Here is a 13,165-nt window from a genome sequence, read left to right as displayed (position 1 = left end):
TGTGATATCCTCTGTTTCTAAAGAACTCAAGGTCGGTGCATTGAAGATAAATGGTATCCTCAGTTGAATTGTGACCTTTACATGAAAAAAAACTATAAGAAAATAAACCAAAGCAAATATGTAAAATTAAAACAAATCAAATATATTCAATAATATGAATCATACCATAGGTTATGCATACAAGCCTCTATGAGATTCATGCAACGTACAAACATTTCCTCTATGTTGAACTTGTCGATGACAATCACGACACCAACATGTCCTTTGGTATCAAAACCTATGCTGTGGATCAAACTCTAGTGAAGAGTTAGTATGTGATGACTCTCCATGGCAAGGGGGTAGATCAAGTGGTACTCTAGCCAAAGTAGGTAGAGGAGGTGTATGGATACAAGAATTTGAATCATTATCGTGTAATTTATAAAGCACACATTAGTATTTGAATATTATATCCCTTTCTCTTTATATTACTCTCATATAAGTGGAATTCCTTTAATCTCCTCCCTCCCAACCCCATTCTCTCCCTCCCTTTCATTCTACATCCTTCCCAATCCCCCCTTCCCTACTTACCTCTCTCCCTTCCTTCCATCCCACCGTATCCCTCCCACTTTAGCCTTTTCCTCCCTTTCACTCTATCCCTCCCAATCCACCCCTTCCATACCTCCTTCTCTCCATTTCTTCCATCCCAACCTATCCCTCTCTCCCTTCTTTCCATCCCACCCTTCCCTCCCTCTATCTCTCCCTTCTATCCCACCCCATCCGTCCCACTTCATACTTTCCCTCCCTTTCTCACCAAACCTTTGTCCCTCCTAATACAATTCTTCCTTCATTCCCTCCTTCCACACAATACCCTTCTCTTCCCTCCCTCTTAATCAAACCCCTCTCCTACCAATCCCCTCCCCCTCAACCCTCACAATCCTTCTCTCCCTCCTAATGAACCCCAATCATGTCACTCACCTCATAATTAGATTCCAATCCACCCCTTTCCTCTCTCCCTTCCTCTCCTCCACACTCACTCCTAAATGATATATTGATGGTGAACTCATTAACTTGTATCAAAAATAAATGTAGGAGAAAATCAAGAAATACTGATAAAGTGCAAAAGCCTGTTTGTGCCTAAAAATAACCGAAGGCCTCACAGATACATTTTAGAGATGAAGAAAAGTCAAAAAAGAGGTTTCCACGTCAAGATCATGCAATGAGCGAGAGGATGAAGATAGGAAAATTTCACCATTATGACAAAGGAGGAATTAGATCATTTAAATCTAGATTTGTAATTCATGTTATCCCTCTGTTATCCAACCGCGATGAAATTGAGAAGCTTCCAAAAGTAGAGGCAAAATAGAGGGATAATAGAATTACACTAAAATGAAGATAATACTGGCATGTAACTCAAAGATGAAAATACAAAGGAATGAGGGTCTATTCAAAGATGAGAGAGGCCACTAACCAAGTCCAACTAGGATCTAGAGGCTTCCAGCTTTAGTTTGATCCATTTTGGACAAGTTTTGGACTAGTTTAGCTTACTTTTTGATCCAGTTTGCAAGAGGATAGAGGAGGGATAAAAATATCTCATTCTTTTGAATTAAAAATGCAAGGTAATGATGAAAAAAGGTCCCTCCTTCATGAGCCCTCCTCCTTACTGAGGTATCAAATTTTTCTTTTTTTTTACTAATAAACCTTAATTTTTAACTAATAAACCCAGTACTTGGTTAACTCTTCATCTTATGTGAGCATTTACTCATTTTTGGGAGATTTTATTTTATTCTTTGAATTTTTCTTATTGAAACACTTGGATTAATCATATTGGTCTTTAGAACCTTATTTGGACCTTAATAATTTTTTTTTGAAAATGTGGACCCTTAGGCTAAGGTCTCTTATACACATAATCAGTTAATTTCTAATGCACATTGGAAAATTCTTTTTGAACTTCTGGTTCAAGGTAATTCATCTTAAATATAAGGAGAAACTTTGTATCCAAAAATATCTCAAAATTAAATTATCTCTCTCTAGAATATTTTCTCTCTCTAGGCTAAAAACAAAGAAAAATACTATTTTCTTGCATTCTGAAATAGGGGATGATTACAGGGGACTCACGGGGAGAGCTTATACATCTTTTAGGAGCTGATGAGGAGGAACCTTACATCCTCTCCCACTTAAAAAATGCGAGATGTTCTCATCTCAAAAAGTGGGGTAATCCTTTACCAGCTCCTCTTCTTTCTCCCAAGTGGCGTCCTCTAAAGGGTAGAACTTCCACTTGACCAAAAATTCTCTGAGAACTCTGTTCCTAAGAACCTTCTTCTGAATGTCAAGGATTTCTTTTCAGGTTGGAGTACCATCTGGCCTTGAGTCGGAGAAGTCAACTGTTCATCATCGAACACATGACTTGGACCGGGTACGTACTTTTTAAGTAAACTGACATGGAATACATTATGTACTTTAAGATGGGAAGGCAGAAGAAGTTCATAAGCTAGATCTCCTATTTTCTTAGAAATGGCCTATGGCCCACAGTATCTTGGAGAGACAGCTTTTTGTACTTCCCTAGAGATAAAGAACTTTTCTTGGGTCGCACGAATGAAGACCATATCTGCTTCTTCAAACACTCTCTCTGTTCTTTTCTTGTCAACATACTACTTTTGTCTATCCTGAGCGCCTTAATATCTTTGCAGATTACCTGCATTTTCTGCTCCATGTCATCAAGCATCTGTCTAGACATCTCGACCCTGATCAAGCATTTGTCTAGACATCTCGACCCTGATCAATGGGTCGGACCAAGTTAATGGTGTGAGCCAATCTTGTCCATACAGAGCTTTGAATGGGCTCATCCTGATACTTCGGTGATAAGAGACATTGTAAGCAAACTCGACTAGATGTAAGTAGCTTAGCCACTTTTTGGGTTCCCTGCCACAACATGACCAAAGAATATCTTCAATTACTTGGTTTACTCTTTCAGTCTGACCATCTGTCTCTGGATGATAAGCTGTACTGAGATCGAAGAAAGTTCCTCCTACTTCAAAGAATGCAGTCCAGAACCTTGATGTGAACTTAGAATCTCTGTTGCTCACTATTCTTCTAGGTAAGCCATGTAGCCTGAAAATCTAAGACTCTGGCAACATCCACTGCAGAGTAGGTTTCTTTTACTGGAAACAGATGGGCAACCCTGGTTAATCTGTCAACTACCATAAAAATGGACTTGTAACCTGATTGCACTTGACAATAATCCAATAACAAAATCCATACTGATACATTCCCACTTCATTTGTGAAAAGTCTAAGGAATGCAACTTTTCTGGCATCTTAACCCTTTCTGCCTTGACTCTCTAAAGTCCCCCGCCCGCCTTCGGGGCTCCTGCCGCCCCGAAGGCAAAAGCGACGTCGGCCTCCCGCGCGGGGCAGGGCCCACACACTCGAGGCCTCGCCCACGGATATCCGGGACGAGAGGCTAGCCCGAGGGGCCCCGGGCCCGGAACACTCCCCTCGCACGGAAGGCACGGGGGATTCCGCCAATTGGGAAAAATCTTCTAACAGGAAAATTACTCTAACGAGTCAAGTCTTAACTAGATCAACTGATCTGACCAAACCTGAAGTCACATGGTCAGATCAAGAAGAGACTTGCACTTGGTCCATGGAATCAGCCGATGATACCCTCCCATAGAACAAGGTCTTCTTAGGATTTAAAACTAAATAACATAACTAATCGTATCTAGTTGTTTCTCGAGAATCCTCCAATCCAGCCTAACCCCATCCGGCCCATGGGACCACCCGACCACTGAATCGGTGGGATTCCTTTATAAAGATTTGGTTGGTTTTTTGCCCGAGTACCCAAGGAAAAGAGTTCCCAGGCCCCCTAGCCGGCGATTCATGCAAAAATCAAGGTAGGCATACCAGGTACACACCTAATATGAAGTTTCCATTTATAACAGATTCGACTGCCTTAAAAACAATCCTTTAATAGAAATCATAGTACTTCTGATCATCATTTTCTAAAATTTCGAGCTTCCGGATACGGTGGATGAGGGACCAAGGAAGCGGCCAATGAGTGAAGTACTAGGTGACCTGCGAAGGAGCTTAGAGGGTGCTGACCATACGGTGCTCGAGCTCTGGTCACCCAGGATACCCACGCATACGTCGAGAAAGAAAGATGAGTTGGAGTTTGTTTTCTGAATATGGGCATGGATCTAGTTGATTGGCCTTGCTGGTTAACGGATGAGTTCATGGCTCTTTTACATGGATCTTTTTGGTTGATCTAGCTGATCTTCAACGAAGAGTCCATATGGATTTTATGTGATTATATTCCTAGGTACTATGGGCTAGGAACTATTGAAAAGGCCCCTCACCAGTGAGATGGTGAGCGTTCTGGTTGCCAATGATGCCATAGGTATGTTGAGGAAGGAATGAATGGAATGCTTGATTATATTCTTGGGTACTATGGGGGCTAGGAACTATTACTGAGTGAGCAGGTGGTGGGCTAGGAACTATTAAAAGGCCCCTGAGTGAGCAGGTGGTGAGCGTTTTGGTTGCCAATGATGCCATAGGTACGCCAAGGAAAGAATGATTGGAATTAGACCCTGGAAATGGAATGCTGAGGACTATGATGGAAACACTGTGGTTTTATTGTAATGCTGTTTTGGAGATAGTTGAGTCTAAGAAAAGGAAATTTCATATTGGGTGCGTAAGTGGTGTGTCTATTTAAGTTTTACATAAGAGCCAGTTAGGGGGCCTGGGAACTCTTTTCCCTAGTACCCGAGACAAAATATAACCAAATATTTATAATGGATCCTATCAATATACAGTGGTTGGGGCGGTTGGCTACCCATGGGATTGGCTGGACTGATGGATTCCTATAATAAAATTCAATTATGTTCAAGTGACGATAGTTGAAGTAAGTCACAGGATAGTCGTTGTTCTATGGAAAAGAATCAACGGTTGTGCCTCTTTGATGGGGAAAAAAGCGTTGGTCTCTATGAACCAAGTGCAAATTCCTCCTTTGATTCTTCCATGTGACCCATGGGTTTGGTCAGAATTTAAAGGTTAGTTAAGGCCCTTGACTATGTTAGAAGATTTTTTCCTTGAGGAATCACCTATGCTTTCTGGGCGAGGGAAGTTTTTTCCGGGTTTGGTTTTGGAAGAACCGCCAGATTAGTTTAGTTTGTCCGGACGTTCGTGGGTGAGGCCCCGAGTGGGAAGCTCTACCCTGCACAAGAGGTTGCTACTTCCACTACTAGTACTCCAGAATTTGATGTGTAAAGAGGGCAGGGATCTCTCAGCTTAGTATTAGAGTGAATTGGTTGAAGTTGATTAACCAAAAAGCAAGAAACGTCAAAATTTTATGAGTTACCAGAAAAAGATTGTAATTGTGTGTTAAAACTCGTACAAATTGATATTCAGAATGGAAATTCATAAATTGAAAATTGGATTTTTAGATGGAAGTACTGCAATTGTGTCAAATCTCTGACTCCGCTTTGAGACCTAGTTATGATGGTATTTTTCTTATAACACCAAGGACCGTGACCACCCGTATATACCGTGGGTATACTGTAGCTCTTTATTGACAATATATACAAGTGAATTTAAGACCTTGAAGTTATGATCAAAAATGCTATCCTAGATGATGATTTCGAATGCTGGTTGATATGATTTTAGAATTCTGGTTAAGAATTGATGAATTGATTTGGATTCTGATTGAAAGATGATGATTTTTGAATTCTGGTTGAAAGTAGATAAGTTGAATAAAGTCATGGATGAGGATGAATGGAGAGAAATCCCAGTGATGATATTAGTAACTTGAAAGACGATCAAGACTTTCAGCAGATCACTATAAGATTAGTGGATCGTGCTGACAAAATTGTTCGCAGCTTGACCTTGGGCCGGTAAACCCTATTGTGGAATAACAAATTAAGAACCTGTATAACTGAAATTCCCGGAATGTTCAGATGAAATTACTGGTCTAATAGACCATTATTGTGTTAAGGATATGAATGAACTATTTTCTGATAATGAGTTCTGTATGTTTCTTCTTATAGAAGGGATCTTTATCCCATGATTCTGAGAGGGTTGACCAAACTTTAAGGAACCCCAGAATCAGTTGAATCTAAAGTTTAACTCCTTTCGGATTTGAATTATAAATAAAGTGGTCTTTTTCACTTGAGATTCCTTGAGCGTCTTGTTAAGTTGGAAAAACGGACTTGATAAAGAAAAGAAAGAGTCCCTTCCCCCAGATAGCTACACAACATGAACCGCCCACAATAGACTGATGTAGTGGTAAGAAAAAAGAGGACGGATAGATTTATGTCACCATTAATGATCAAGTCTAAAATCTTCAATTCTCTGTTAGGAAATTGATTTTTGGAATTAAGTACCGCCTTGGGAGTAAAAGATGATTTTTTCGAGATTATCCTCTAGCTGTTGAGATGATTTTTTCGAGATTATCCTCTAGCTATTGAGATGACGACATCTCGCGTTTTTTAAGTGGGATAGGATGTAAGATTCCTCCTTCCAGCTTTTGAGATGTAAAGGTGTAAGAACCTCCCCTTTAGTCTCTGTAATCACACGTGGACACCCAAAACTCCTCACTTAACTAATTGAGTTAGTGCATTAAAACCTTTAAGTCACAATAAGAGGATTGGGATGAAATCAATGATGTACAGATGAAGGATGTTTCTTCAATGTTTCTTCATGGGATTCTACTATTTGTGTGCAAGCACATGTTGTATTTTTTTACATAATGTAGTGTCACGTCAACCATATGCATCTCAATATGCAACTTTAAGCAAGATGACATGAACTTATGGTCTATTACAAGTGTTCATGTTAGAGAGAACATATGACTACATTTTACTTGCTCTACCCTCTGGTGAGAACCTTCTTAATGTCTAGTCATAAACTTCAACTCAAGAAAATAGGCAACATTGGTGTAGGCATGAAGAACGTAGGAGAAACTATTATCATTTAAGAGGGCGAGACACTTTGATAGTCGTATAGCTCTTATAGTTCAACCAGTACTCCCAAAATCCTAGTTCTATCAAAAAATAAGTATCAACTGTTTACCCTACAAATCAATGGAAGTGTAAAAGCTTGGATACTAACCATAAGAGCCCTATATGGCCTCTCCATCATCATGCATGAGTCCTTCCTTATCAACCAAAGGGAAGCTTAGATACTCGTAAGGAGATGGCCATGGATGATAGAAAATAAATTATTTATAAGAACAAGACCATACACCAAAGACTCTCAAGTGAGTCAAAGAAAGCCCAAAATTAGACATGTTGGGTATTTCAACATCTATTAGTGTATCCATTGGTGTGAACAACCCTTATTAAGGTAAGGTCAAAAGATGAGACTTGATCCCTATAAAAGCATATACTTGGGTGGTTCCATTACAACAATAGGAATATCGTTTAAGTTGTGAAACCTCTCTCCTTGTGGTCCATCACCTCTCTCTCTCTCTCTCTCTCTCTCTCTCTCTACCATTGTCATGGATTGACCTTCCTCTCTCCTGGAACCCTCATTTCTCCTACACTCACATCAGCCCGTTCATATGCTTCCTGTTGTTTTTTTAACTTTTTGCGTTTTAGGATTTCTATCTACATTTTAGGGTTAGCAACTAATCAACCTTCTATTTCTACCCTTCTATGCAATGTTGTTGCCCGCCTAAGATTTGACCATCACGACTATAATTTATGCATTAATATCCATGGGTGCATTTTTTATCTTACTGTTACCTTCATCGTCGTCATCATCATGGCTGTATTTTTTATCGGAACCTGATACTACCATCGTCATCATCATCAAGGCTATGTTTTTAATGTTGTTGCCACCATCAAAGTTTTGGAATTTTTTACGACTAAGGTGAATATTCTAAGAGCTATTTTTTCACATATTTTTTTACAGAGATTTGGGAATTCCACATATTATGGAGAAATTTATCAAATTGAAGATCTAGTGTCCACAAGGATTTGGGATTTTTAGCCTCCATCATCAAATTGTAGCTTCAGCAACGACAAAAAATTAGGGTTTTCCCTCTGTTGCTCTCAATTTATGCATGCAAAGATTCTGTGTCTTGGTCCCTGAGCCTAAAAGATCATTACTTAGCAATGGTGTCGAAAAAAGATTTAGATTTTCATCGACATTGCACCAACATGGAGAGTTTTTCTAAAGTTCTTCTAATTTCTATTATGTTATTGGTCAGAATATTTCGTAGTCATGGGTTCTCCGCACGAGATGTCTTTGAATATTTTGGGTTTCTTTTTGTAATGCTCCATCATTTCCACTTTCCCCTTCTTAGAGCGAGGGGGGTTTGGTTTGGTATGCTAGTGTAGGCTATCTTTGTCTCCCGAGGCAAGACTTAACCTCTGAGTCTTTCGCAAAGGGTTGTTAAGCCTCTGAACCTTTTGAGCCATGCTTACTAGCCTGAGTTTGAGGGGGACCATGTCTTGTTCTAGTGTTGAAGTACATGGACTATTGACTACCTCCATCACTCCGAATGGGGAGTTTGTTGGTATTTCGGAGTCTAGTAGTGTGTCCATTCCTTAGGGTGTGAACAACCCTTATTAAGGTCTAGGGGCTTGATGCCTATAAAAGCATGTACTTCGTGGTTCCATTACAACAATAAGAATATCATTTTTGAGTTGTGCAACATCTCTTTTGTGGTCTATCACCTCTCTCTCTCTCTCTCTCTCTCTCTCTCTCTCTTCACCATTGCCATGGATTGAGCTTCCACTCTCTCCTCGAACCCTCATCTCACCTACACTCAAATCACAGAAATCTTCCAACCCCCATAGCTTTAGCTCGAGATCCTGTGGATACCAACAGGACATCTCCAAGGTGGAGATACCACCCCAGGTGGTATGCTATTGTGTAATCGCCATATTTTATTTTTGTAACAGAATCTTATGCAGCTCATGTGCCTATATGGTTTTCAAAGCCCATGAGAAGGGCTCTAAGCACACCAGCACCCATCTTGAGCTTTGTTCCTGATTTCTCTTGCTCCACATTGTCTCTTGCCCATGCTCTTCTGGCCAATGTATGTTGCCTCAGGGGTGCTACATTCTCTTGGTGAGAAACTCTAGCCCATAGTCTTTGTCCACATGAATCTGGTTGAGTGATGCATACAATGCTGTGCAACACATCTCCAAATCCCACAGCCCGGCATTAGCTTAGACATTTGACATCGAGACATATGCACCATCACCCTGATTAGTCTGTAGATGCACTACATGATTTCCCAGCTCAATATTGCCATGCTTTTGACATTCAGCAAACAAATATGACTATAAAGCAGAATGACGCTGCATTGGCATTTCTGGCAGCATATCTACAACCGTTGTAAGGCCCCCTGCACACCCAAGGAGGTCTTTCACACTGACATAATGATCCACTTCTGGAGTAAGTCCATAATCTCTGCTCATAGATTCAAAATATTCTACACCTTTGTCCACAAGGCCTGCATGACAGCAAACAGAAAGAAGTAGGAGAAATGTGACTCCATTTGGCTCAATATTTGCCACCTGCATCTTCTGAAAGCTTTCAAGACTTGCATCACAGTTTCCTTCTCGAGCATAACCACCAATTAAGGCATTCCAAGACACCACATCAGGCATAAGTAGCCCATCAAAAACGGACTGAGCAGCTACCATGTTTGCACAGCTGCCATAAATATGAATGAGTGTAGTTGAAAGGAGAAGACTAGAGTCATGTCCAGCTGAGAGAATGGTGAAATGAGCATGCCTACATACCTCCAGGCTTCCTGTTCTGCTGCAGGCCTGCAAGACACAGAGAAAAGTGGTAGTGTCAAGATATAATCCTTCCTCCAGCATTTGTGTGAACAGCCATAAAGCCTTCTGCTCATGACCCTGTTCAATATATGCTGAGAGCATTGCATTCCACGAGACAACATTGGGCTTCAATAACTCACCAAACACGAGCTCTGCTTCCATGATCCTCCCACACTTGCCATACATGGTCAGAAGGTTGCTTCCAACATAAAGATCTAGATGAAAGCCCCTCCTCTGTGCATCAATGTGTAGTGCACGACCAATTTGCAGAGAGATCACTTTGATTGGTTGCCCTTCAACAACAACAGCTTCTTCCTTCTCTGCAAGCATGCAACATGCTTGGAAGGCAGATACAAAGGTCCAACTGTTTGGACTCACTCCTTCATCTAGCATTTGTTTGTACAGTTGCAAAGTCTTCTTTCCATGGCCCAACTCAACATACACTGAGAGCATGACAGTCCATGACACAGTGTCATGCTGTGAAAACACATCAAACACACATTCTGCCTCTACAATTCTTCCACACTTGCCATACATGCTTACAAGCATGCTACTGACAAAAACATCAAAATCAAATCCCTTCCTTCGAGCATCAGCATGTAGTGCTTGTCCTAGTACAAGGACAGCCTTTCCCTTCTCTGCAATCAAACAGCACGCTTGTAGGGCAATCACAAAGCTTGACTCATTTTGATTCACCTTTTCTTTTTGCATTTGTCTAAATGTCTGTAAAACCCTTTCTCCTTGGCCCTGGTCAATATATGTTGATAGCATCACATTCCATGGCACAACTTCATGCCGGAGCAACCCACCAAATATGTTCTCCACTTCCATAATGCATCCAAACTTACCGTACATACCCAAGAGGGCGCTACAAATATAGACATTTGTATCAAAGCCTTTCCTTAGAACATCAGAATGCAATGCCCGTCCCCTTTCTAAAGACATCAACTTGGTTGATTGCCTCTCCTGAGCAACATCTTCCTTCTCTGCAAGTAAGCAACATGCTTGGATGGCAGCCACAAATGTTCGCTCATTTGGGCTCACCCCTTTCTCTTGTAACTTTTTGTAAAGCTGTGAAGCCTTTTCTCCTTCACCTTGCTCAACATATGCTGAAAGCATTGCATTCCACAACACTACATCATGCTGGAACAACCTTCCAAATGCAGCCTCTGCTTCCACAATGTTCCCACACTTGCCATACATAGTCAAAATAGCGCTACCAACAAAGACATTTGTATCAAAGCCCTTTCTCTGGGCATCAGCATGTATTTCCTTGCCCTTTTCCATGTCCTGAAGGTCTCCACAAGCTCTAAACAGGCTGACAAACGTGTGCCCATTTGGCTCCACATTTTTGTCTTCCATACATTGATACAACTTCAGTGCTACTTCACCTTTTCCAGCGTCAGTGTATCCTGAAATTGCAGCTGTCCAGGAGAAGGCAGTTGGATGTGGCAACTGGTAAAATACTCGTAGCCCATTTTCAAGGTCGCCGCATGACACCAAGGTGGCTACCAAGTACTCACCAAGGGAGTTGATGGATTCCAAGCCATGCTGGACCAAGTGGGCATGCACTCGCTTAGCCTGAGACAAAGCATTCTGCTTCTTGCATGCCTTAAGTAGAAGATGGTATGCATCTTTGGAAGGAAGAATGCTGAGTTCATTCATGTAAGCCACGACATCAAGTGCCCTGTCCAAGTGTCTCTCCTCACAAAGGCTTTGAACTTGAGCATCCAAACAGACGCCTACCTGCTGCGGGGCATCAAAGACAGCCAGCCATGGATCATGACTGTAGGGCTTGTCAGGGGTGTACGTCCGTAGATTTTCTGTTGTGCTCTTGTGATTAAAACCTGGGTGAGTTGAGTTTCTCTTTTCTACCATGTTGCTCCACCATTCGGGGAGTGCAATGGTAGCTGGGAGCAGAGCCATCAGGCCAGAAAAATGGATGGCATCAAACAGGCCTAAAGACACAAACATCGATGGCACCAAACCACATACATCACGAGGGCTCTAGCCAGGTGTTAAACTACATACATCCAAATGGCATCAAAATACATACATAAAATAGCATGGACCACATACAAATATGGCATTAGACCACATAGAATTGGCAGAGAGCCTCACTCATAGACTTCAGTAGTGCAAGCATAGTTTCTTTCTTTTTCTTTTTCCTCATAGAGTTAATGTGTGCGTTACTCTTCAGCGGCTCCTTCTCACAAGCCTTGTTTCTCGCCCTGCTAATACTAGCTTCTGTGGGTTTGGTTTCTGAGCTTCCTACACGCGTTTACAGTTGAACTGAAGTTAAGAGGACTGAGATATGAATCAGAGTGCGGGCATCAAGATTCCAGCAGCCTGCAAGATAAAAATAAATTTCAAATAACTTGTTATAAAAATAATAAATTTTTATAACGCGGGCATAAAGATTCCAACAGCCTGCAAGATAAAAATAAATTTCAAATAACTTGTTATAAAAATAATAAATTCCAATTTGAGAGAGCCAGGGGTCCGTACGTTACAACACGAGGGCATATACTACCAATAGTAGGACTTGAGAGAGGGAATCGGTAGGCTAAACCAATTTAAGACAACTTTTATTTAAATTGATAAGAATTTATATGGGTACATGATTTTTATAGATGAAATTCAATTAGCTCTAGAATTTGTCTTTATTGTATCTGATTTTTTTTCCAAAGTAACTTTTTGGAGCACTGGAAGGTGTAAGGAGAGGGCACGCGGTGCCCTTTTTTATTGGAAGCATAGTTGCTTTTTGACAGAGATTGCGCCTGTTCTTTAACATTTTGGTCATAAAACACTTGCGAAATTTTAAAATGCCCATCAAAAACTACAAGAAAATACCCAAAAAAAAAACTTGCTATATTTCACCAAACTCGTCAATTTTGAAGGGCAAGGGTACCCGTCAAAAGTCAAGCCTAATCGAAAGTGCCGGTTAATGTCCAGATTGTCATGGTCAAAGGGGGTACACACCTAGCAGTTTTAGGTGGTCATGTCCTCTCTAATTGGAAGTGTCTATTAATGTCCTTGTGTGCATAGAGTCTCGCATCTTTAACATGATGTACTTGCTTTACAAGAGAAGTGCAGGAAAGCAAAAATGAGGGTTCAGAGGATATGTTTATGCACTCTAAGAGAGAGCACACTATGTATGCAAGAAAAGGAGTGAAATGTCCCCCCTATGTGATTAAATGTGTATAGATTAATTTATGTACTATATTCGAGAATTAGGGTTCAACAATGCAAGAAAGTTAACATTATGGTTTACCAGTGCAAGAAAGTGTTAGAAAATGTGACTTATGCGGTACAAGAAGATACGACTTGCAAACCAAAAATATATGGAGACCAAAACTAACTAGCTAATGGCAACTTCCCACCCCTATGCCTAGT

At 40.8% G+C, this 13,165-nt stretch overlaps 1 protein-coding gene across 1 annotated transcript; it reads right to left on the bottom strand.

Moving 5' to 3' along the window:
* Nucleotides 1-9,265: 9,265 nt before the first annotated feature.
* Nucleotides 9,266-11,695, bottom strand: LOC147613175 (pentatricopeptide repeat-containing protein At4g13650-like). Its single transcript, XM_086782763.1, has one exon. It carries the CDS (start codon nucleotides 11,693-11,695, stop codon nucleotides 9,266-9,268), a length of 2,430 nt encoding a protein of 809 aa, XP_086638889.1.
* Nucleotides 11,696-13,165: the final 1,470 nt, after the last annotated feature.

This window comes from Cibotium barometz, chromosome 44, assembly GCF_041138505.1.
Source record: "Cibotium barometz isolate CiBa-2024 chromosome 44, ASM4113850v1, whole genome shotgun sequence".
Taxonomy (NCBI): domain Eukaryota; kingdom Viridiplantae; phylum Streptophyta; class Polypodiopsida; order Cyatheales; family Cibotiaceae; genus Cibotium; species Cibotium barometz.
Note: the sequence above shows the minus strand (reverse complement) of the source record. Positions and strands in the feature narration are given on the sequence as shown.